We start from the raw sequence: 27,722 nt of genomic DNA on the forward strand, positions 1-27,722 counted from the left end.
GGTTTGTGCCATTATTTGATAGCAATGCCAGATGTTTGCAGAATTATGAGCAGTTTGGTACAGTGCGGTAACGTGATGTGTTGACTGTCTCATCAACATATGATGCTTATCCTTACATAAGCAATGCAGTAAAGTGACCATTGCAGGTTGATTGGTTTGGTATAGCTTGGGCAGTGATCAGTGGTTGGGCAATGGAGTGGTCAGATTGAGCAGGGTTGTGCAAGAATGTGCAGTGTGATCACTATTGTGCATTGATCAACAGTACAGTTGCAGGACTTGATAGGATATTCATCTTCAGCATAGCAGCATTCTCTTATCTACTATCTTATTATATTGAAGCAGAGCATAGGGGGATCTAGTCTGAAAATTGTGAAACGTGGTCCGTCGGCTCGTTAAGGGTGGCAGGGTGGTGTGAGGCAGGTGATTAGAGTAACCTTCAAGTTGGAGCCTGAGAACACTTCAAGGAGACAGGGTGGTGCTAGGGCAGGTCGTTGCCTGCACAGGGTGTTTTGGCGTCCTTTCAGTTGGGTCTGATAAAATACAAGGTGATGAAGCATCCTTCTGACAGCAGCTAGTAAACAGAGTGTTGGGGCACTCGTCAGGTGGTGGTCTGACTCACAGGGCATAGGGGCGTCCTTCCAGTTGCAATAGGATATTAGGGTGTAGTAGCGTCCTACAAGTTGTAGCCTATAAATCAGGGGGTTACGGCCTCCTTCAGTTGTGGCTGAGAACTTGATGTAATTTGTATTTCTTTTAAAAGAGAATAAGAAGAAAATTACTACGAAGCGTTTGGTGGTTTTTGACCCCGAGAGGGTTTTCCACCTAAAAACCTTGTGTCTACTATTTTATCTTTTTGCATTGTTGTATGGTGTTGTCTACTGCATTTTATATCTAATAAAGAATAATAAAAATGTTGAAGAATAATTAATGCTCTGAAAAAGATTAATCAAATGCTAATTGCTAAAATACTTCAGTATTTCCAACAGTTCTAGTATAGAACATGAGGTGGGTGGATTCACCAACATAGCTAGCTCATTCAACCTTTTCTTGGGATGGAGAATTTTTTTCAACAAGAGAACATCTAAAAAAGTCAAAGAGAATACCTCTCTAGCTAAGAGAAAGTGTTGAATTTCGGTAGTTGCGGTCGATATTCATTTATTGTATGAGTCCTAAAAATTAAAAGAGAAGAAAACATAAATTTGATTTTTTAAGTTGTCTCCAAATTAAAGAGGGAAAACTCAAAATTTGAATTTCCAAATTGCCTCCAAAAGTCGGCTCCAATTGCTTAAGTTGGCCCAACCCAAGGACGTGTGCATTGGGGCACTCTAATCTACTATATATACACCATTCATTTCCTCCATGCGCACCAATTCGGATCACATCATCAACATATCTTTTATTTATACATACGAAGGAGTTAAGGAAAGACGTCGAGTTTCTTTGAAGAAGTCTTTTGTGGCAGCCAAAGCATCTTGGTTTTGATCTATCTTGAACAACAGTTGACCAAAGTCCCTAAGGCACAGTTTGACCAAATTTCATGAGGTCAGGTTGGCCAAAGTTCTAAATGTTGAAGAATGTAACTAGTGTCGGTCTTCATAATTGTATCAGAGTCTCCATTGAAAACTTCTAGGGTTTATGCCAAGTGTCATTGTCCATGTCACATTGTAAAAGACCCTTCTTGGGATTTATGTGTCAAAGAAGAAATTTATTTTATTATAAAATAAGTCAATTAGGCCTCCTCCACCAAGTTGGCCTCAAACTGGACAAGTCGGCCTAAACTAGGGGGCAGAATCACTATATAAAGGCAACAACTCGACCTCATTTGTCACTCACTCACAACAAGTTCAATCTGCAACTTTTGGGGCTAAAAAAAGTGTGAATTCCAAGGAAGAAGAAGGAAAAGGATAGTGAAGGAGAAGAAGGTCTCTCACAAGCATAAGCAATTGAAAATTCCCTTTTTTCCCACACATGTGAAGCTGTGAAGCTGCTAGAGGGGCCGAAATTTTGAAGTTGCTGGGAGGCCAAAATTTTGAAGTTGTTGGTGAAGTTGGGGGCCAAAATTTCTAAGTTGATGTTGGGTTGAAGTTGTTGGACAAGAAGAGACTACTGAAGTGTGCTAAAACATATTGGAAGGTTGACTTGATGGAGGAGGAAGGTTTGTTGGTCTAGGGTCTTGGTCTATCTCATTTGAATTATTGAAGGAAGAGTTCTTGACTGGGTTTTACTTTTCCCCTATATAGGGGTTTTTCCCTGGCTGTGCGCCTACATCTGGTGTCCTTGATCTTCGTGTTTTGGTTTTGGTAATTGCTTGATGAACTAAGAAAAAAGAAGAACATAAGAAAGATAATAATAATTTAAAGAAATCACAAGTAATTATCAACAAGAGAAAACCTTTCTACCTTTCCGATATTCTAACATGGTATTAGAGTTGAGGCAAAGAAGGAAGAAAAAGGCAAGTTAAAAGATCTATTGAGGAAAAAGGAGATCAAGAAAAAGGGATCATATAAGGAGATAAGTCTACCATCTACAGGAACTATGTCAAACTCAATGAAGGGAGAAAACAAATTAGGAGAAGCCTCCAACTACAAGGCCTGGAAAAAGAGGATAGAACTCATTCTCAAAAAGAACAAAGTTTTGGATCTCGTTCAAGGAAAAATCAAGAAGCCTACAGATGAATCAAGTGAAGCAGAAAAAGCAAAGTTTAGAGAAATTGAAATCTTGGCTATGAACCTTATAGTGGATGGAGTTAAGGATAACCTAATTCCATACATATCCAACATAAATTCCACTCAACAAATGTATGAGGCTCTCTCCAAGTTATTCACAATCAAGAACATTGGTCATATAACAAGCCTCAAGAATGAATTAAGAATTGTTAAGATGACAAATGATGATATTGTTTCATCATATTTTATAAGGATATCTAGAATCAGACATGAACTCCAAGCAATAGATGAAGTTGTCCCAAAAAAGGAGCTCGTAATTACTACCCTTCTAGGACTACCAAAATCTTGGAGTGCCTTTGCATCAAGACTTAATAGTTAGAAGGATACTCCAACATTTGAATAAATGTGGAATGCATGTAGTCAAGAAGAAGCCAGAATATCGTTAGTAAACAACAAGGAGGAAGAAGAAAACACCTCGAATGCCTATTTTGCTCGTCACAAGAAGGGAACCTTCAAGAAGTTCGAAGGACCAAAGAAGAAAGTGGACCTATCCAAGATTGAATGTTACAACTGTCACAAGATGGGTCACTACAAAAGCCATTGTCCAGAGAATGCAAGAAATAAGAAGAGAGAGGGAACATGCAAATGTTGCTGATGAAGATCGACCTAAGAAGAACAAGGCAGAAGAATTAGAAGTCAAGGACTTATACTACTAAGTCCTCTCTCTCTCACATAGCCCTCTTAGTCTTTTATTTTTGTTTTGAATTGTTTTCCTTTATGTTTTGATTTCTAGAGTTTATACGTCTAAATGTCTTGTTAGAATATTTTTCATTTTGATAAGGTTGTAGGTATCCCTCAAAAGGATTAGGTTAAGAGGGAGCCTCCACCATTTTACCAAAAGATAAGTATTCTATTTTTGGTTTCATATTTTCATGTTTGGTTTCCTCCTTACATCAAGACTTGTTTGTATTGTATATTAATAACCTCTCTTTATATTTTCCTTGGATAGGAAAGCTTGTTGATTGCTCAAGGGTTATGGAGGAGACTTCAAAGGATACACTTGAAGCATGAAAGAAATTCTATTGAAGCCCGTCAAGATTTGATGCCCTACAAGGTTTGTTAAGGAACAACTCAAAGGTATGCCTTAGACTATAAACTTTGTTATAAAGTTCTCTTCATATAAAAGGTATGATCATTCTTCTTTGAAAATTTTCTTTACATTACTAACATCGCTATGTCTAGGGTTTTGAATCTCAAAGATTCTTGTTTGGGTAATTAATCAGTAAATTGAATCTACCCTCATTACATTATCATTTGATCATTCTTATGGAACCCTAAAAGGTTCACTATAAAACCCTAACCTAAGGGTGTGTCAATATTGATTATGAAACCCTAGTCTACTTAGGGTTGTTGATGAAATCTAGAAAAACTATTAATTCTATGATTAGGGTTTTTGGTATTGTTATAGAAAACCCGATTCTTTAGCGTTTGTTGTTAATGTCTAAGTTATGTATTATAACCCTAGATATTTAGAGTTTGGTATATTCAGGTTTATGAGCAAAACCCCTATAATGACTATAGTAAGATCCAGTGAAAATTGTTGATGTTGATATGAATTTGCTTTGATGATAAAATCTAGGGTTTGCAACAAACCCTAGTAGAGTTTATCATACAATTTTGAAAGTAATATTGAAGCCCTAGATGTATAGAACTATGATTTGATTATAACTTGATTGAGTTGTCGATATCTAAGGCTTTGTGTCTTGATGATAAAGTTTAGGGGTTTATGACAAAAACCCTGGATAGAAATTGAAGTTTAGTATGTCTCTTATCGATTATGAACCTAACTAGGCTTAGGTATTTGGTGTCTAAAGTTTGAATGTTTGAATGCTTCCATTATAGTAATATGATTTAGTTAACTTCATGCTTCCGTATATTTGTACTTTGTTGTACTTGTTATTAAAGTTCTTGCAGGTATATGACCTTAAAGATATTAAAGATGCCTGTGATTGAAGATGTTTATAATAATGAGCATGATGAAAGGAAGCTATAAGAATGATGATGATCAAGAAGACCTTGATGACGTCGTGAAAGGTTGAAGCTTCTCCGATGTTATAGAAGAAGAAATTGTTGATCTCCCTAAGTTAAGAGGGAGCATAGTTAGAAGAAAATAGTACATCTCCCCAATTGAGAGGGAGGGAATATTATAAGTCATGATGGATACCTTGTAGAAGAAATCGGAGAATGAATAGATCTGCTAAGAGGTGTTGCAGAAAAAATGAAAGAAGAAAAGCTTTTGAATATATGAATATGAATAACTAAGTGGCATCAAGATGATTGAGAACCCCGAAGGTTTGTGTTTACTTGTATATGTATATTTGAAAAATTATTCTTGATTGAGGTTTGTGTTTGTACAGGTAAATCTCTCTATAAGAAGGCCGAAACACTTTGGAAGCATGCTTGAACAAATGGATATATCTGGTTTAGTTTATAGGAGAGATGAAGCATCTAATGGTGAATGCTTGGGAGGACATTTGGCAATCCTATGTGTTGATGTCTAGATCCCGAAGAGGGAGGGTGGCGTTGGTCATGGAGCTTTGACCTTGGATACGCACCTAGATCCTTGGGTTGATGGTTAGCAAGTAAGCATGATGGTAACTAGACTGGCTGAAAGCTTGTGTCCATCTTAGACCCACCTGGATAGATTACCATGGTCAAGTATCTAGTTTGCAGCACTGAGTGTGCTAGAACTCTTCATAGTTCATTTTGGAGATCTTCCATGTACCTTTATAAATATAGGTAATTATGAATACCTCCCTAGTTAAGAGGGAGTGTTGAAGAATGTAACTAGTGTCAGTCTTCATAATTGTATCATGATGTATTATATTTATTAAAAGAAAGAAAAAGAAATTTTATTGTTAAATAAATTGACTTATTAAAGTATGGGTTTCATGCTTGGGTCAATTGTTTTTTAGGTCAAATTCTCCATTGAAGACTTCTAGGGTTTATGTCAAGTGTCCTTGTCCATGTCACATTGTAAAAGACCCTTCTTGGGATTTATTTGTCAAAGAAGAAATTTATTTTATTATAAAATAAGTCAATTAGGCCTCCTCCACCAAGTCGGCCTCAAACTGGACAAGTCGGCCTAAACTGGGGGGCAAAATCACTATATAAAGGCAGCAACTTGACTTCATTTGTCACTCACTCAAAACAAGTTCGATCTGCAACTTTTGGGGCCAGAAAAAGTGTGAATTCCAAGGAAGAAGAAGGAAAAGGATAGCGAAGGAGAAGGTCTCTCGCAAGCATAAGAAGTTGAAAATTCTCTCTCTTTCCCCACATGTGTGAAGCTGTGAAGTTGTTGGAGGGGCCGAAATTCCGCAGTTGCTGGGAGGCTGAAATTCTAAACCTACTGGTGAAGTTGGGGGGCGAAATTTCTGAGTTGATGTTGGGTTGAAGTTGTTGGATAAGAAGAGACTACTGAAGTGTGCTAAAACATATTCGAACGCTGACTTGGTGGAGGAGGAAGGTCTGTTGGTCTAGGGTCTTGGTCTATCTCATTTGAATTACTGAAGGAAGAGTTCTTGACTGGGTTTTGCCCTAGTTGTGCGCCTACATCTGGTGTCCTTGACCTTCGTGTTTTGGTTTTGGTAATTGCTTGATGAACTAAGATAAATGAAGAACATAAAAAAGATAATAATAATTCAAAGAAATCACAAATAATTATCAACAAGAGAAAATCTTTTTGCCTTTCCGATTTTCTAACACTGAAGTTATCTCAGCACACTGAATTTTTGTGCAAGGAACAGGAGGTCGAAATTCAGCCTAGTTGACCTGTGTTGACAGTTGTGGAAGAGTCTAAAAATATCTTTGTTTAACTAGGTTTGACCTTAGTCGATTGGCTAGTTAGTTTGACTTTATTTGACTAGAAAGATTAGATTGTATCTCTTGTTGAGTTGAATAAATTTCTCTAAGGAAAGGTTGTTGGGTTTTTCCCTAGAAGAGGGTTTTCCCAAGATAAAATTTGTGTCTCGTGTTTGGTTGTCTCTTTATGATCCTACTGTCATTATTGTTTCTATTTTTGAGATCTTCTATGTAACTGTTTAATGATAAATGTGAACACAAGAAGGATTAAATTAAGAAATCATTAGAAATGATTATTAGATTAGAAGGTCTTGAAAAATCAAGAGGTTGTGTATGCAAAAGACCATTTCATCTTTAGATGCTTTATCTATTACAAAATCCATGGTGGTTATTTTTCCTTGTTTAAAAACCCTTGTGGATTCTTGAGGATTTCGATATAGTGCAAGAACCAAACATGTGTCATCTTGCTTCTTCATGAGATGGTTCACCTCTACATAGAAACTTAGTATAACTCCAAAATTGTCACCTCTTACCTCCAACCTCCGCAAAACTCCAATTGCAAGAGGCATCATGAGAAAAAACTCCAATACTAAGATGATCAAAGGACATAATGATACAAAACCAACACCAATGGACAACAAGAACCTTAGGACAAACTCCTCCTCAGCCTTGGATCTTAGAAAAGCCACCGAAAAAGTCATTGACAAGTTTGCTAGTTTTGGGCCACTCTATTTGTACTCTTTTATTTCTTTTAAAGTTCTCACAAAGATACCCTAGCACTCCTAATCCTTGTTTATCTTTGTACATTTTATAGTAGCCAAATGCAATACCTTCATATTGGAAAACATTGCGGAAAAATACCAATATTCAAACCAAAAACCAATATAACCAATACTCAAACCTCATAAGCTTATATTGCTATGAAGTAGAATCAATGTTTTAAAACTCCAACTCCGACTCGGCCGAGGGTCAACTCCAACTCCGACTCCGACTCGGTATCGACTCGGCCGGCTCGATTTCAATGACTCGGTCATTGTAAAAAATACATTAAATATTTATTTTTTATAAAAACACATAATTTTAAAGATTTTCATTCATGTTTCCAAACACACAGCATTAGAATATAGATAGAAGACAACATATGATCAAAGTAGGCTCATGAATATATCCATTATATCAAAATGGCACCCAGTGCACTGTCCAATACATACACGATGATGATATAGAGATCAAAACAAAAACACATAACCAAGGAGGCTATAAATGGCCTCTACAACAAAAGTCTGTGACCAGTATTACTGGCTACTGCTAGAGTTGCCAACATCATCTGGCTCAGTGTTACTTGGGAGCGGGAGCGAAAGTGGGGAGCGAGAGCGAAAACGGGAGCAGGAGCGACATTTTTAGAAGCTCCCGGTTTGGGAGCGAATCCCGGAGGAGTTCGACAACCAATGTCACTAACATCAAGGTACATAGAGGGATTGGTGCTCTTGATTAAATACGAGTTCCATACCCTAATACATGACAAAATTCAATGGAAACATTGCAATCCCCCAATCCTGAAATCTTGAAAAACTGATAAGTCTGTTGGATTTTGAATGAAATCTAAAATTCTACTTTCTCCATATGAAATCCAATGAGGCTGGAACCACTCTCAAACATCCTGAGTCATTTCATGGTAATGTTAAAAATTTAAGTAAAAGGATGAAAATGAAGATTAAGGAGAATGTCACTTTTACTTTAAGAATTTAACATTACCATGAAATTTGAATAGCATATCAATACTAGGAGAGGGGAATGGACCCCAAAGACCAAAAACCAATTAATAAAACCATTTGGAGTCCCCCACACTCAGAAAAAACATAAAAAATAAAATAAATTAAAAAATAAAAAAATTGCGTTTTTGGGGTTTACTGGCCGCATGAAGTGACCCAACCGAGTCAGTCTTAATTCGGCCGGGTCAGTCTTAATTCGGCCAACCGAACCGGTTCGACGGCCGAGTCGCAAATTTTTTTACCGGCTCGGACCAACTCAGCCGAGTTGGTTCCAAGCCGGCCGGCTTTTAAAACACTAGAATTAGGAGAAGAAAAGCAAGTCTTACACTAGAACATTTATGCAACAAACATGCCCATAAAACTACAAACATAAAACCTAGACTTAACACGAAAATAGGATATAAATAGATATACGAATATGACAAATCAACCCAATCCAAAGGCCACGTACTATAATTATGAAGGTGAAAGATAATTAAACCCGAGAACTTACAAATATGACAAATTAATTCACTCTAAAGCCACGGAGTAGAATTCTAAAAATAAAAGCAAATTAACCTGGAGAGACTCGGGCTCAGAAAATATTACGCACAAGGTTCTCCAGTTTAAAGCCTTGCCTTGTTCTGGTACCACATTTTAAACTGGACAACTAAGATTTCAATCTAGATTTGTAGATTGTTATCTCCAATAGCCCCCTCAAGCCACACTTCAGCTGGCTCGCTTTGATAATATGTTGAAAACTATAGAAGCTAGGAATCAAGCCCGAGGACTACCCTCAGCTGATGCGCCACAGTAGCATTGATGTATATGACCATTCATGATGGGCACCTCTAGCAATGAGCCAAGGTAAATACAGAAGGCAAAGAACCACAACAGCTTTTACCATCATATGGTTATCAAACTTGTATGTAACAGCTTGTGATCAATTAAAAATAGGGAACCTCGGATTTTTTTCACCATAAAAATAAATATAAAAACAATAGCATGATTTAACCTTTCGCTGGCCCAATGCTGAAAATGTACTCACAAAAAGGGAAGAGCGTAGAGCAATCACCTTTGAAGAAGCTTTTGGACCCTACTGCTGTCAGCATCTTCCAATTTCTCTATGTTGGGTCCATCAGATTCCACTTCTAAGGGCAGTTTAAGAAACTTAACTTCTGAATTTTCCGTGTTGGGCACTTCATGTTCCTCTTCTTCTAGGAACAGCAACTCAGAATCGGCATTATCATTATTGTTAATAACTGATCCAGCTTCATTCATACCCATTATTTCATCAGCTTGCTCAAGATCAAGCTTTGCTATTTCTGATATAGTGTTCTCTCCTTCTGCTGAAGAAGGCAGGAATTCGGCAGAAGAAGTCTGCATTCCATTAACACACACAGAAGCCTCCAGTGTTTTCTCTCCTTCTGCTGAAGAAGACAGGAATTCGGCAGAAGAAGTCTGCATTCCATTAACACACACACAAGCCTCCAGTGTATCGGAATCCTCCTCTACCATCTGCTTCTCTCTTTGTTCCTCCAAAATCGAGACCTTTGCGCCATTTTCTTCCTCCGTGGATGACATTTGTGTTTTAGGTGATGGCGAAACATGGTCAGAATCCGATGTGACGTGTGAACCAAATGAATTGATGCAGTCCATCCAGCGCTCTAATGTGCCTTTTTCATGGCCTGCTCGGATGCACTGAGACAATTCATCCAAATACACTTCATTACTCACTAAATCTTCATTGCCCAAATGCTTGTCGAATTCCAATTCTTCTTGTGTGACCTGCTCTGGATCGTTCCCCGTCGACGCTCTTTGGCTTTCCATGGACACATCCAAAGAAAGATTATTAGTCAGCGGTTGATGTGCTATTGACACTGCCACAAATATGATAAATGAAACTCTAAAGATGAAAGATAATTAAGCTGTAGAACCTACAAATATGCCAAAATAATCCATTCTAAAGGCCACATCCTATAACTCTAAAAGTGAGAGATAATTAAAATGGAGAACCCACAAATATGACAAATTAATCCACTCTAAAGGGCCAATGCCAGAATTCTAAAAGTTCTACAGTTTCATTTTCTCTTTCTTTTGAAAGCCTTGCTCTGATCCAACGTTCAAAACTAGACCACCAAGATTTCAATCTAGCTGTGCAGATTGTTATCTACAGTAGCCCCCTCAACCCACACTTCAGCCAGCCTCGCTTTGATACCATGTTGAAAACTAGACAAGCTAGGAATCAAACCCAAGGCCTACCCTCGGCTGATGCACTGCACTGCAATTGAACTATATGACCATTCATGATGGGCACTCTTAGCAGTGGCCTAAAAGTATGGATTGCAACCTCCAAAGTTTATTGCTCTTCCTAGAAGTCCAATGACCCAACAGGTTCCCAGATGAAGAAGGTGAAGAAGAGCAACAGCTTGTGATCAATTAAAAATGTAGAATTTCAAATTATTTTTCACCATAAAAATAAAAATGAAAACAATCACGAAAAAGATTGAACCTTTGACTGGCCCAATGCTGAAAATATGCTCACAATTACCTTTGAAGAAGTTTTCGAACCCCACTGGTGTCCGCATGTTCTGATTTCTCTAAGCTGGATCCATCAGATTCTATCTCTACGGCCAGTTTAAGATACTCAAATGCTGAATTCTCCATGTTCCGCGCTTCATGCTCCTCTCCATCCAGGGGTTGCAATTCAGAATCCGCATTATCGTTATTGTTAATAACTGATCCAGATTCTTTCATACCAACTATTCCATCAGCTTGCACGGTATCATGCTCTGTAATTTCTGACATAATGTTCTCTCCTTTTGTTGAAGAATGCAGGAATTTGGCGGGAGATCTCTGCATTCCGCTGACACACACGGAGAATTCCAGTGTATCTGATTCCTCCCCTGCCTTCTCTTTCTCTCTTTGCTCCTCCACAGTCAAGAACTGTGTACCGTTTTCTTCCTCCATGAATGAACTTTGTGTTTTGGGTGAGAACAAAACATGGTCAGAATCCGCTCTGACCTGCGAAGCCAATGAATTGAAGCAGTCCATCCAGCGCTCCAGTGGGCCCTTTTCCTGGCCTGCTCGGATGCACTGAGACAATTCATCCAAACCCACTTCATTTCTCACTGAAAATTCGTTGCTTACATGTTTGTCGAATTTAAATTCTTCTTGTGTGACCTGTTCTGGGTCAATCCCCAATGGGGTTTCATGGTTTTCCATGGAAACATCCATAGAAATATTGTTATCTGGACGCTCGGGTGAGATCAACTCTGCTTCCGACATAGATAGAAGGAAGACAATGATAATGAGGCTTGACAGAGACGCAGAGTCTCTCTCCATTAAATCATCTGGAAAAGGTCTGCCCTGGCATCTTTCAAAATTCAAAAAGAAAACGGAGAGTTTCCACCGGCTTGGAATCAAACCGTCCTGTATATTAGAAGTTTGGGCGGGTGAGGAAGACTCTTAATTTTAACAAAGCTGAACGAAAATAAAGTTTATTTAATATATATGAATGAATGAGCGTTTTACGGTGGAAATTTTTTTATTTAATTTTTTAAAAGTCTAATATCAAGGAATCGATGCTAATATATTGCTATGATTGTTCATGATGTCTTTTAAAGCATCACATTCCAAAATAAATATTTTTCCTATTCTACTCTCTCAAAAGTACAAAAGTACACATTGTTCTTCCTAAGCTTCTTTAGCTCTTTTCCAACATCTCGTTTCACGATGCGATTTAGTTCTTAATTGAGCAATAAGAATATTTGCTCTCCACGGAATACTAGCACCAATGTACTCTTTTTGTTGAAGATTACAAGTGGGGTTGAATTCCTGAACATAGTACTTCTTTCTAACCAACTCTTTTCCCCATATACGCTTATGGAACTTTTCCATAACAAAATTCTTTAACTCCTTGCTATTTGTGAGACATACATTGAGGTAAATATTCTATTTTTGCATCCATTTGTTGTTTTGTCTCATCCATGATTTTTTTTCTTTCACTCATGCATTCATTGAAGATAACTTTAGGCCATCTACCTACTCTCATTTGCTCAATTCTTTTTAGGTACCTTATAAGATGCACCATAGCAATTGCTTCGATGGGAGCTACTCCTGTTTCACTCATCAATATTTCATAAGGAACCAACCTTTTTATTTTGAACTTGCTCATGATCAAGCGTTTTTGGATTTTCTCAATTTGTTTCCATTTTGAGAGAGGGATGTTGTTAGCCCACAATTCACACCCATATAATATCACTAGACAAACTAGGAGTCCAAAAAGCACTTTAATCGTTTTACAATCCCATAATGTTGCCTCTCTACATCTGCTTTGAAGTGCATATAATGCTTTCCACCCTCCTAAAATTTTCTTCTTTCTGCATTCCTCCCAATTAAGCTTGTTGTTGAAATCGATTTTGAGGTACTTGTATTCAGTTACTTCTTCAAGAATGTTGCCTTCAAAGAAGAACTTATGTTGGCTCTGGTTTCTTTTAATAGAGAAAAAAATTATTTTGCTCTTACTGATATTGACTTGTATCTCCATTGCTTTACAAAAATGTTCAAGGATATATAGGTGCATCTGCAATCTATGGGCTGATTTAGCAGTCAATACAAGGTCATCAACATATAAAAGAAGCTTTAACATAAACCCGATTTAGCAATCAATAAAAGGTCATCAGCATATAAAAGAAGCTTTATCATAAACTCCCCCAAACAAACACCATTCCCACCTTACAAATTTAGCCACTCTTCCAATTTGATATATAACTATTGATATATAATCTAAATTGTGTAAATTTATTTCACTTTTACTGCCTAATCTTTTCAACTTAAAATTTGTACTTGGTTCTTTATTTGTCCCTGCCCAAAGGGCTGGCAGGGACTCTTGTAATCGAAGTGCCTCTTTATTAGTGCATGTATAAAAATTAAGACAAAAATGAGCACATCAAACCTAAAGTTCCATGCCGGACATTTTTCCTTCCCCTATTAAATATTGACAAAGCTTTTTCTTCGCCAATTAAATATTGACAAGACTTTTTCTTAACCAATGAAAGACTTTGACATCTTATTTGGACTTTTCTCGAGGTTGTTTCAAAATCTTAGGTTAAAAAACATGTCAAATATTTTCCCTCATCATGCTAGAGCAACTCTAACATTAGTCCGGTAACATTAAATGCTTAAATGTTTTAAAACCAAATAACATACTCCACAATCCATGTTGTCCTCACCCACATAATTTCTGCCACCTATACCATCTTCTGTCCACCTGCACTGCCATGCAAATGTCGGTTTTGTGGTCTTTTCTGCAACACCATCAAATGATCCCATGTCGGTCATTAGTATAGAGCAAAATTGGCTATCATTGCCACAAAATTGCCATTAGTATGGCAGTGAATTTGTATGTGAGGGATACTTTGTAGTCTTGAATTTTCTTGCACACCAGCTCTGTATTCTTATTTTGTTTTGTTTCATGCATAATCCTCCTTTGTATTCTTATTCTTATTTTGTTTTGTTCCGTGCAGATTCCTCCTTGTTGACACTTTGAATTATTATTGTTGAGCCTTTGGTGACACTTCGAATCATTATTGTTGAGCCTTTGGTGACACTTTCAATCATTATTGTTGAGCCTGTGACGATGCTTCAGAAGATTCCTTCTCTAAGTGTTGGCATCGAAGGCCTCAGGTCGGAAAAGGATCATGTATGCAAGCAGAGTGAAAACTTATGAAATCAATGCAAACTTGAACATCTCCAGAGTTATTCTTACTCTGTATCACAATGGACCTCACCCATTTGGCTTCATCTACTGGGAAAATCAAACTTGCAGCCCGCCAATAGAATCTATTTGAAGCAAGCATCTTACATCGATAACAACATGGTCGAGTCTCTGTATCTGTTGTTGTTGTATGTCGTATCCCATTGTAGTTGTTGTTGTAGCAGTTGTTGTTGTTGTAGCTATAGCCCGACTAACAACAAACATAAAAATAAAAACAAAAACAAAAACAAAATCGTACATGGATTGCATTGTCTATATAGTGGAAATGAAGAGATGCATAAGTTCCATATTTCGATTTTCAACTTGTCTGATTTCTTTCGATCCAATAAACTTCATATCTAATTGACCTTAATGCATTTTGTTGAGGAGCATAGAAAATTGACCAAGCTCAAGCTACAGTAGCAGATAAAGAGCTATCGAACAGCTGGTCAAGGGCAAACCGTTAGCTCCTCACCCACAATCTTATAACTATGTGCATCACTGGTATTGTCTCAGATAATCTCCAGCGGTATTGTCTGGATACTCTGGATGTTTCTTTCAATCTTCTTGCAGTACTGGTATTGCCTTGATACTCTAGATGTTTCTTTCAATCCTCTTGCAGCTCAGGTATGAGGCTATGTAGTATGTATTCTCTTTAGCTGGGATATCAAGTATGAGGCTTTATAGTTTGTATTCTCTTCAGCTGGGTATCAGGCTCTGTACATACAATGTCATTGTAAGTACAACAAGTTTGATAAATTTAATTTCCAAAAAAAAACAAGTTTGATAAATTTAACTTCAAAAAAAAAATGCTAACTCATTTTCTTTTTAATGAATTCCCATTTTTGGAAAAATGTGTTCGAGCTTAAGAATGCATGTACATTTTTTATTAATTCTAAATTTATTCATTTCTACGAATCAAGCAAGAAAATAACTATTTCAACAATGAAAATATAGTAATTTACAAACTCTATTTCTGATAAATTAGCAGGCTTTCACTTTTTTTTTATCTCTATTGTTTACACTTAGTTAATTGAATAGTATAAGATTAGATGATTACTCTTTTACTGCTTTAACATCAGAAAAAGTCAAAGAGAATACCTCTCTAGCTAAGAGAAAGTGTTGAATTTCGGTAGTTGCGGTCAATATTCATTTATTGTATGAGTCCTAAAATTTAAAAGAGAAGAAAACATAAATTTGATTTTTTAAGTTGTCTCCAAATTAAAGAGGGAAAACTCAAAATTTGAATTTCCAAATTGCTCCAAAAGTCGGCTCCAATTGCTTAAGTTGGCCCTAAATGGGATATGCATTTATTTTAAAATGTTGTGACCTGAATTATTCAACCATTAGAAATTCAGATGATATATACATTGTTTACAACCAATGTAGCTTATTAATCAACAATATCCTAGACGAGTTGCATATTTCATAGTTGACTAATAAAAAATTTCAATGGCTGATTTTGGCACCCAAGTATTAATTAGTGATAGCTAAACTAAGTTTGTTTTGGTTAACCATGTCATGATTGCATGCAATTGGTTGTGCTAGTTTAACATTCTTAGAATCATTACATTTTTAATTATTTAATTATTTTTCCATATAAATAATGGAATTTATTATTATATATTATTTCATTATTAATACTTGTTCTTAGATATTTGTCGAAGGGTTTTCGAAGATAGAAAACCCCATTACTGAGCTCCAAAGAAAGAACAAGAAATTCATTTGGACTGAAAAATGTGAAGAGGCATTCCAAAGGTTAAAGGTGTTATTAATGACAACACCAATTTTGAAGGTGCCAGATATGGAACAAGAATTTTTGGGTTACACTGATGCCTCCAAGGAAGGGTTGGGTTGTGTGTTGATGCAACATGGAAGAGTAATAGCTTATGCAACAAGGAAACTTAGAACCCACAAAGAAAACTATGCAACCCATGATCTAGAAATGGCAACAATTGTTTATGCACTAAAGATTTGGAGACACTACCTTCTTGGAAGGAAGTTTGATCTTAGGACTGATCATTGTGGGCTACAACACATATTCCCTCAAGACCACTTAAATGCAAGACAAAGATGATGGTCTGAGCTAATTAGTGAATATGATTTTGATCTCACTTACATAAAAGGAACAGTAAATAGGGTGGATGATGCTTTAAGTAGGATGTCTTGGATATTTTCAGTGAGTCCCTTAAAGACAAATTTGAGGGAGAAACTGCTTGATTTTACAATTTAAAGACACCTGGTATCAAGAGGTTAGAAAAGGTTTGAGGGAGGATGAAATGAGGATCCCAAAATATGAAGAATACTCCCTTGATAACGATGGGCTACTACGATTTCGGGGAAGGATATATGTACCACCGAATGAAGATATACACCAGTTAATCTTGAATGAAACACATCGTGTAGTATACATGGCACACCCTAGTGTTAAGAAGATGAGTGCGGACCTGAAACCACTCCTCTTTTGGAAAGGGATGAAGAAGGACATTGTAAACTTGGTAGCAAGATGCTTAGAGTGTCAACGAGTAAAAGCTGAACACAGACATCCAACAGGATTATTGCAACCCCATGAGATACCAAAATCAAAATGGGAAGTTATATCAATGGAATTCATTGTGGGACTACCAATGACCTCAAGAAGACATGATTCCATATTTGTAGTGGTGGACACGTTGACCAAGAGCGCCCATTTCATACCAGTTAAGACTACATATAAGGCACCAGAAATAACCAGAGTTTTTATTGATGAGATTATGAGATTACATGGATTGCCTAGGAAGATCATATCTGATAGGGGAGCAGTGTTTACAGGAAGGTTTTGGACCAGTTTCCAAGAAGCCTTGGGAACCTAGTTGAACTTCAGCACTGCTTTTCACCCTGAGACAGATGGGCAGACACAGAAAGGACTAATCAAATCCTCGAAGACATGCTTCAGAGGTATGTGATGGACCAACAAAAGAGATGGGAGGAGTTTTTACCCTTGTGGAATTTGCTTACAATAATAGTTATCAGAGTTCCATCAAGATGGTGCCATTTGAGTTCTTATATGGAAGACCTTACAGAACACCTCTCAGTTGGGACCAACTAGAGGACTGAGTATTAATAGGACCAGAAGTGGTGCAAGAGATGGAAGAACAAATGACTATGATTAGAGGAAGGCTAAAAGAAGCACAAGACCGAAAAAAGAGCTATGTTGATGCTCATCGGGTAGACCGAAGTTATGAAGTGGGAGATAGGGTATTCCTGAGAGTAAGGCCCCAAAAAAAAAAGCTCTATAAGATTCAGAAAGGGAGAAAAATTGTCTCCATGGTTTGTGGGACCTTTTGAAATCTTAGAAAAGAAAGGGTCGGTGGCATATAGGCTTGCCTTACCTCCATCTTTAGCGTGTATGCATGATGTGTTTCATATTTATGTTTTGCGTCATTATATTTTAGATCCTTCGCATGTTATTGACTTTGGTCATTTGCAGGTTTTAGTCGAGGGAACAGTAATGGTCGAACCAGTTCACATACTGGACCAGCGAACTTTGCAGATTAGATGATGGTTAGTGGACCAAGTTAAGGTCCAGTGGGACAATTATAGTCCTAGTTCAGCTATTTGGGAGGACGCCGAGGAGATGCATCACCATTTTCCTTCCCTATTCCAAGGATTTTGAGACGAAGTCTATTATTAAGAGTGGGTGTATGTAGTGCCCCACTCTAGTTGAGTGACAGTGATATGAGATTAACATTTATTTAGCCCTAAGGCCCACACTTTATTATTTGAGGACCTTAGGTTGAGGATCCGAACACATGACTCTATTATTATTGGTTGTGATATTAGTGGTTGTGATGTTTATGTATGATCTCCATCATAGAAAATTTTAGGGGCGAATCTTAGCCCATGGGCGAAATTTAAGGGGTTTCCTATTTTAGAAGGGCGAATTTTTTAAATTACACCCCTTTTCCATAGTTAGCCCAAAAAATATTTAAAAAATAAATAATTATTATATTTTAGCCCATAAAAAAATAGGGCGGATCAACGTTGCAAACCAGATTGGCTTGTTTGTTTGTAAAATTTATTACCATCGCCCCCAATTTCTAGAAATGCGACTGGTTATGGGCTATTTCGCCCTCTCCATTCCTGGGAAATCAAGTACAACATTGAATTCGCCATGGATTTTAGTGCCAGGGGTTCCAGGAATTGGGCTCTCTGCAGATCCGACCCCCTCTTCGTTGTTCGTTTACCTGTGTGGAAATGTCATAAATTTTTCTCTCAAGATCTACCTATAGGTGACAAGGATTCATCGCTTTCTCTTCTGAGAGCAAAGAAAAGTGGCTTCGCACCTTTTCAAAATGTTTCAAATGGATAGGCGATGCCAAAGCTAGGAGGGTTTGGATTGTTGGCTAGAAACATCTCTACTTCAATCCTCCCATAGAGACTAGGTCTGACATAGATAGAGACCTGGCAAGCGGGGTTGTATATGTTTGGATCCAAGTTACCCAGAGACAAGGAGGAGCTATTCACGAAACAAGGAATTTACTGATCTTAACTAGAGGAAAGACATCTATTTTGATTTTGCTAAATCTCCTTTTTAGGGGGTCGGAAGATATAATTTCATTGTGCTATTGAAAGTGCGATTAAGGGTTTTCTTGCAAGTATGAGTGACAACAGGTGCGATTGAGGGTTTTCTTGCGAGGGGAATGATGGTGGAATTGAGGAGATTGCATATTGGACATGCTAACTCTGCTCTCAAGATCTACCTATAGGTGACAACAGGTACGATTGACACCATGTGCGATTGAGAGTTTTCTTGTGAGTTTACACTGTATCTTTACACTCTGATTTGTACTATGTACTCTGAGAAGTTCATATTACTTTGGTTTTTGACTCATGCGGCTCTGTGTTGTGTCAAGTCATTATGAAATAGTGGGTAGCTTGCATCAGACTATGGTTTTGTCTTTTTCTTAGATCCATATCCATATATATAGGGAGATATGGAATATTCACCTATGCAACTGGTGGTTCAATTCAATGCAAAGTGAAGAACCTTGCCGGGGCTTACTGCTTGAGTATGAAATTACTTTGAATTTAGTTTATCAGCTAATGGAGCTTTTTTCCATGTATCTATTTTCGTTGTTTAGATGCTTATTTTATCTTTTCTATTCCTTACATTAGCAGTCTTGCAGTCTTTCGTTGTTATTATTGCTTGGATGAAATGTTGATTATTTTGGCAATACTTCGATGAAATCTTTGTTATTTTACCAACACCTGGTTCTAATAAGTGTTTCTTATCATACAATGCTAGCATGTCTACAAAACAACTTGATATTTTTGTATAGATTCCTCAGCTTTTGGAAGTATTTCTATAAGTAGCCCCTTTAGGTGTAGATACTCATATTAATTAAACATTGGTTCCGTTGTCAAATTGGTAAGATTCTTCCGGTGCCCTTTCTTGCTTGGTTCTTTGAGATCTATTTTGTCTGGCTATTAGAATGAAAATTCTAACTTATGCAAATGCAAGGTCACTAGAAGCGAGAAGGTTGTTGGGAAAACTTTCATTGCTGCTTTCTGGTCTGGTGCTGTTGTGGGATATTTTGCGTGCTCCAAATGGATTATATACTATTCAGATGAATATAACGGTCTTTTTAAGTCATCACCAGTTATGGTCTTGGATTTTCTTCCATGACTTTGATTGGCAGATTTGGTGATGGTATTTACACCAAAGAAAAAGATGTGGGTGCAGATTTTGTTGGCAGGCTGAGAAGAACATTCCTAAAGATGATCCATGTAAAACACTGCTCACTGCCGATAACATCGGTAACAATGTTGGAGATATTTATTATATGGGATGAGATCTATATGGTCCCTATGCTAATCTTCCTATGAAGCTCTAGTTGTCATGCCCATTTTATCTGTTGGAATCGCATGATTTTACTGTTGTGTGCTTCCCCTTGCATATCAGTTTGATGTGTCTCATTTCTTGTTTTTCATTACTCTTACTCTGTTTCTGCATTAGATAGGCAACCCGCGAGCCACAACATATACACTAGTTTTATGTTGTTGTAGCTATACCAATAGAAGTAAACCATGTGTGTATTCTTACCAGTGAGGTCTCATGTTAATATCTTAGCTTTTGAAGTAAAGATTATACATTGTTAAAAGTAGCGTTTCATACTAAAATCAGACTTGTAGGTACATAATATTTGATCTTAGCAAAATTCAATTAGTAGAAAGCATCGCATCATGAACATAAGCAGATCAATACTTTCACACTCTTGTAAATAGATCATCTGTGTTTTTGTGATGTGATCTATGTTGCATTTAAAAAAAAAACACCATTTAGAAGGAAAATCCTATCTATGGGGTGAAAATTTACTTAGTGTAATATTTGTTGCATTCAATGTACTAATGGACTATCCTCTTGCATATAAGATTAGCTTCAAGTACTTGGATTCAATTTTCTAAATGCATCGAACTATAATGTACAACATGCTCCCTGTTATGTTTGAGTAGAGGAAAAATGTTGAACTTGTTCAAAGCTGATAATTGATGCTCAAGGAAGACACGAGATTGGCCTACATAAATCTTCTCATGATTTTATTGTTGTGTGCTGCCCCTTGCGTATCAGTTTGGTGTGTATCATTGCTTGCTTGTCATTACTCTTACTCTATTTCTGCATTAGATAGGCAACCCGTGGACCACAACCTATACACTGGTTGAATGTTTTTGCAGCTATACCAATAGAAGTAAACCGTGCGTGTATTCTTATCGGTGAGGTCTCATGTTAATATCTTAGTTTTTGAAGTAAAGTTTATACATTGTTAAAACTAGCATTTCAGACTAAAATCAAACCTGAAGGTGTACAATATTTGATCTTTAGCACAATTCAATTAGTAGAAAGCATCACATCATGAACATAAGAACATCAGTACTTCCACACTCTTGTAAATAGATCATCTATATTTGTATGATGTGATTTATATTGCATTTTCAAAAAACACCATATAAAAGCAAAATCGTATGGGGTGAAAATTTCCTTAGTGTAATATTTGCTGCAGTCAATGGACTATCCTCTTGCATATCAGATCAGCTTCAAGCACTTGGATTCAATTTTCTAAATACATCAAACTATAAAGTACATCATCCTCCCTATTATTTTGGAGTAGAGGAAAAATGTTGAACTTGTTCAAAGCTGATAATTGATGCTCAAGGAAGACACCATATTGGCCTACATAACTCTTCTCCTTTTGCATCATTAGAGGGGACTGAGTACCACTGCAAGGAGAGTGGTCTGATACAAGCCGTACTTCCTCATTTATGTGGTAGGTATCTGTTGCATCATTAGAAGGGACTGAGTACCACTACAAGGAGGGTGGTCTGATACAGGCCGTACTTCCTCATTTATGTGGTAGGTGTCGAATATTTTTCCAAAGATAATGAGATGAACTAATGGGATGTGCATGCACATCTATATATCCTTTGTTATCTGTGCTTAATCCATTAGTACATTTCTTAGTTTGCATCTTTAAGGTAATGACACTTGCGAGTCCCCTTTAGGTGGGTGATTTTTAGTCGGTTTGATTTGTCTATGCTAAAATTTAATAGAATTCTCTTACTGAACTAATACCGAGTGTTCATAAGGTCATTTTTCTTGAAGATTTATCTTCAGTGTGGTTAGTAATTAATCAACCACAATAGAAACAAAATATCTTTAGTGTGCTTTGTATCTAAATGACTATGATAAATCTATGGTGATACAAAATACTAAGTGAGTTTTTCCAAGACAGTGGACAACTCAAGAGCTTGTCAAGAGAGAGAGAAAGATCTGATGATGAAGCCAATGATGTCAAGGCCTTCTGGGTTTGATGACAGAGGGTGAAAACCTTATTGTCGTTTTCCATACCTATGGAAAACCCCATTCCAGGTTTTTTTTATCTTGCCACATTAACCATTCTTTTGTCATGGAGACCATAGTTTTTGAATCTATAAATTTCATGAGATTGTCCTCAATCCACAACCTCAATAAGTTCATATTGTGACCACCTGCCTCACCTCTTCTTTTATTTGTTTTATTTTTTGACAAATTATTTCTATGAGAAGTCATTTAACTACCATCCTTAGTATACTTGCAAACGTTGATGTTACCAACCCTCTACAGATCTTAAAATGTTAAATCACAATGCATACTATCTTTTGGAATGCAAGTTATTACTTTGTATCTACTTATGGAAAATTGCATCAATAGATTTCTAGCATTTTCAATGCCATCATGTAATCTTTGTTTTGACTAGTGTTGCCTCATGGTTGGGTGGTTGTGGTTTTAAGATTTTTTTCTTGTCTAACTTCTGTTGTATAAAAAATATTTTCTCTTATCCAATGTTAATGTTGTGCAATTGCATTATTGATGCAAGGATCAATATAGATATACAATAGAAAGGTTGAATACCTCTGTGTTCTTGTCCTACAGGCTTTGGAATTCATAGCCCAAAATATGTGAGTGGTCCCTAAACTATAAATTATTACTTCTTATATGATGTGTAATAGTGATGCCTTGTAATTGTCGTGCAATTTCATTATTACTGTACTGTAAGAAACTTCATCGAAAAAGATAAAAGTTTTTAAACAAAAATTACTACCAGTAAGTATTAGAAGTAAAACTTGCAAGAAAACAAGTACTTCAATTAAATTGATAACACATTTTGGCTACTATGTTGTCCTAGTTCAAAACGACATTGTAATACATAAAAATAAAATCAACAAATTTGATATTATCAATAAAAATAAAAGAAATTTCTTTGTAAATAATTTAACTTGATTCTCACCTTATCTTTTGTGATGCTTATATTGGAAACTATAAAAATTAGATGCATTCATATGAGTCTAGGTTTTTCAATAAGGTGTTGGTCCTAATATTTAGCTCCATTTTATAGCGTTGAAAATACAATCACTTAACTTATCAGTTTCAAAACATCATGGATATCTCAATGCAAAATATATAGAAATATATACAAATGAGCATGGTGATTCACAATTACATCCCAAGGATGTTTACAAAATGAACACTTTCAATATAAGCATATAAAAACCCATTTGGATTGAATTTTTCTTCCACACTAGGTCTTCTTTGTTCTCGAATTTACTCAAATCTAGCATTCATGCCAACTATCAATTTCAATCTCTTACAAACAAATTGAGTAGAGATTTTGATTAATATCATTTGATTTCTATAAATAATTGACGATAGGAAACTTCATGGTTTTACTCATGGGGGCCTGGCCTCAGAACTAGGAGCCATGTTGAGTGAAGACATTGTATTGTCTTCCTTTTGTGTTATAAATTGTTGGTTTCTGAGATCTGTAGCATCACCAAGTTTAAGCTTTGTTTTCTCCATATTTATGTATTCCACCTCAACCTATAGGCTTTCACCATTGGAAAATGGTAAGGGTTCCCCATCTTCTAGCCTTTTAATGTTGGCATCTCTCTTTGCATTTAGTTTTTTCTCTTGTATAAGCAAAATTATTCTCTAGACGCAAATACAATAGCTAATTCTGCAACATTGCCATTTCCTTAAGTTTTTGATACTCTTTAACTGTATTGAGATCTACCTTGAGGCACCTCATTGTTTCCTTGAAGTGAAGCAGGAACTTATCAACCAATAAAAATTCCTCTTTTGAAACTTTTCTTCTTACCTAGAATTGTGAGCCATACTTCTCACACATTTTCAGCAAATTATGAAGTTGTTGCTTATCCTAGGTGATCTCATTCATAAGTGTAGCCCTTTCCAATACCATACCACTTGTAAAATTTTCCTATTTCAGTATCGAAGATTTAAGGTAGGCTATCTCCCTCTTCAATCCACTATTCTATTCTCACAAATCTTTTGATTTCCTCTTAAAGGAACGATATCCTTTTTATGCCTTAAGCACTTGTTCTGCCAGTTGTTTGTTGTGGTTTTGAAGAGAAGCAATCATTTCTGAAATTCATGGGTACCTCAGATTTTGGTTTTATTTTCCCTTGCCTAAGCCTCTAACTTGTTTGAAATTGTCGTGATTTTCTATTTTAGGTCATTTAGGTTTTCCTCCATCTCACACAATAGTTTGGCTTCAGTGTCAATTCTGCTTCCATGATTTCTTTCTCCCTTCCCAAGGTAGAGAACATAATGTGAAGATTATTAAGATTAGTGAACTTGTTCAAAGCTCCTTTTGTAGCTTCTAATTTTCATCTCATCCATGTTCAAGCTTTTCCTACAAAGTATTGACAACACCTTTCTCTTCCATACATTTGTTATGGTCATTTGTTAATATGGTGTTTTCATACTTGGATTTTGCAAGTGCTTGTAAAAGATCCCCATTTTTTTGGATGTGAAAAAGATTAGTTTTAGCTTGCACCTCTTATAACAAATGAGTAATTTAAAGATATTTTCTATGATCTAGAAGGGTTCATAGGTTGTATGCTAAAAATATTCCCATGCTTCGCTTTGTCATGTATACTTGAGACCATTTTCTATGAATTTCATTGATTCCTTTCCTGCCTTTAGATTTGATCATTATAACATACTTAAATGTTGAGAAGTCTTGTAAACTAGAGTTTGGATAGGTTGATTGAATATCCAGCCAATGATGTTACAATCTCCAACATGGGATTGGTATTTGCACTTGCTACCTCTATTAGGTTTTGTGCCAGGAATAACCTTGTCAGTTGTTGACTTTGAAGCCTTTTGTCATTTTGTGAAATTTAGTCCTCTACCATGGCAATCAACTTTGTTTGACTGAAGAGATGCATCTTGCTTCACATGTGTCATAGCTCCTGGGAGCAGAGGTGGCGTTCTCATACTTATAGTTACTGCTCTAAATGCATAAACATTATTTTTTGAATTTATTACAAACGTTGTTTCAATCTTTCTCTTCTAGAAAATCTCACATGTTCAAAAATTTTATATTGTGAACAAAATTGCCACTCTAGTTGTGAAGATGACCTAGGATAAAATTAGATGTCATCAAGAAGGATTTTGTAGAAAAACCACCACTGAGAGTGAATGAAAGTCCCACAACCCTGATTACCAATTGATGCAGGGTGAAGTAGTTAAGATGTTATGCTTGTAACCCAGTGTTATAACCAGATTTTTTGTTCATCAAATATGACAAGTACGCAAGACATTTAACAGCAATTTAATTATATAACAATTTATTTTATGAATTTTAACAACAATTTATTTTATGGAATTCCTAGGGAGTCCTAGGAATAGCCCTACTCATACCCACCTTTCAAACACCCAATTAGATTGAAGTTTGAGGAGGTAGGAAGATAAGTAGGCTACAACAGCGACAATATTAGCAATGAGAAATTTGAAGGCTTAGTAATTGTGGGTGGTGGAATTGCAGGGATTTCCACTGTAGTTTCCCTTCATAGGTACTTAATTTATTCTTATGTTCATTTCCCTGCAAATTTGTATCCATTCAGTTGGTATAGGTCAATGGGATCATGAAAACATTCAATAATGCTCTTACCTTTAAAATCTCTGATAATGCTTTCAGAGCTCCTAAATCCTTTGATGTAAAATAACTATTCTGCTTTCCATGCATAATTTAGTATATGAAATGGAAAAGCTCATTATTTAAACTTAAAAATTGCCTTTATTGATTGTGACAATTCTATATACATGAATTGAAAGGTAACGAGGTGGGTAATGCAATTGTAATGTGCACATAATACAATTTGATATTCGCAGTGACAAACCTGTTGAACATGACTTTGACTTTGAATCAGGTATTTATGAAGAAATCACATAGCTATGGTGCTCAGATTTAGGTCATATCCACCCCAAAGTTCATCTGGCTCCATCTCTAAGAAGCTTCACAATGGCAGCTTTGCATCCTTAAAAAAGGCAGTTTTCTTCTTCACAGGCCTCTAGTTTCTCCGCTCAAGAACTTCTAATGAGGAAAAAGCTGAGCATCTATCAGCTGGGAAAATGAAGGAAAAATTAGAGATGGTATATCTTTTCAGTTTGAACAGGATCAATATCTCACTAGTTTTCTTAAATTTGTAGAGACGACAGTTGTTTATCTGTGACAATGAATGACTTTCTCAGTGTTTTTTGGGTTAGGATTGGAGGAAAAGCTTGAAAGTCATTTTGCTAAGATGTGAAAAGATGTATAAAAACATATTTACAGGTTGCAATGATATATTACTCCTATCGTATTGTCTACAAAATTGTATTTCAGATTACTTTCTTATAACATTAGTCTTCTATTTGAAAGGAAGCAAGGCATTGATTAGATAGATGTTGATCTGTATGCATGGACTCTATGGGGTTTATTACAGACTATAGTGCTAATTTTTTCTTTGAATGAATAAAACCAAATAATCCTAAATTTCAACATTGCACTTGGCAGATTGTAGAAGGACTTCTTTGTGTATGATGTTGCAGGAATAAAATTTCAGGACATATTGGTTCAGGTGGTGTTCTTGTAAGGTGGTTGGTATGTTAGTGATGATATAGTTCATCTCCATGATGAGAGTATATATTTACTCTGGGTGTTAAGGACAATCTCATGGCTCATGTGTATTCACTTCCTCATGTGAATACAAAACTGGCAGATAATGAGACGGTTGAAGAAAGCCAAATTTAGATGATAATAAGAATGCAGAAACTCCTGATTCCTGCAAAAATCTTGTCTCATAGTAGTAGCCAAAGCATAAATAATGGGAGACTCATATCAAATATTTATGGACAGCATATTGCTTAGTTTCTATGATGACTACAAAGAAAGGATGGACATGTTTAGATGGATCAGTAAAGATTATGATAGATACGAAGCCTCTTCGGGACCTAATGGAAAAATAAACATGTTTCCAATATTAGTTAGGTTACTTCTTGCATCCAAAGGACCTCCTCGCTTGAAGGCTAGTCTTACGATAGGAAATTTTTTTCCAATGTCGCCACTGAGGCTGATTTGGATATTTAGTGACTTCATGTCTGTTGAGAGCATGTTGTTTTCTAATGTTTCAGTTTTAGACATCACAAATGTAAATAAATAAACAAGCTACTGAATCTCTGCCATTTCATTTGATTTTGGGTAGTGCAGCTAAAGTCCATCTGAATGGCATGTTTTTTAATGTCTCTTCAGAATTTGTTTTTCTTTCAACTTATTTGTTATTCAAAATGCATGCATTCTATTGGCTACATTTTGTCAGATCCATACAGAAGCAAATTCTGTTTGCGTCATCTATCTTCAGATATAATGTTGGGACCAAGCTCACAAGAGATAATATTGTTGCTTGTGCATAGCTTCTTCACAAGAACATGATACTTACATTATTTCAGGGATGCAAATGCAATTTTCATCCCTTAACAAGTGCATACAAACCCAATATTATATCAACATAGCCTTTCCTCTACCTATTCATGCAATGAGGGAAAGTGCATACAATATAGATCCTATATCTAGTTTTGCTCTTGCACATAATTGGGGAAGTTACATACACATTGCTTTGTGATAGTAGATAACTACTTAAGGTTATCCTAGCTTGTTCTAGAACAACCACAAATGGAGCAAAATCCCTCATGGAATACTCTGCCTATGACCTAATAGGATAGTGACAGTCAATAACACTATCAATTTATTGAATCAGAGAAATCAATTAAGGAATATATAATTCAAATGATATTGGACAAGATGAGATGGTTGAAAACTTATCTATGAA

At 36.3% G+C, this 27,722-nt stretch overlaps 1 protein-coding gene across 1 annotated transcript in view; it reads right to left on the reverse strand.

Annotated features, from left to right (window-relative positions):
• Positions 1–11,755, reverse strand: part of LOC149255172 (uncharacterized) — a 112,885-nt gene extending 101,130 nt beyond the window's left edge. The window contains exons 1-2 of the mRNA XM_089460375.1: positions 10,830–11,755; positions 9,354–10,100 (exon numbers count right to left, since the gene is read on the reverse strand). Coding sequence (XP_089316501.1) covers positions 9,354–10,100; positions 10,830–11,623 — 1,541 coding nt within the window. The 5' untranslated portion in view covers positions 11,624–11,755. The remainder of the gene's footprint in view (positions 1–9,353; positions 10,101–10,829) is intronic.
• Positions 11,756–27,722: the final 15,967 nt, after the last annotated feature.

Source organism: Pinus tabuliformis, chromosome 7, assembly GCF_031772625.1.
Source record: "Pinus tabuliformis cultivar Carrire ecotype Pingquan chromosome 7, CPIR1, whole genome shotgun sequence".
NCBI lineage: Eukaryota > Viridiplantae > Streptophyta > Pinopsida > Pinales > Pinaceae > Pinus > Pinus tabuliformis.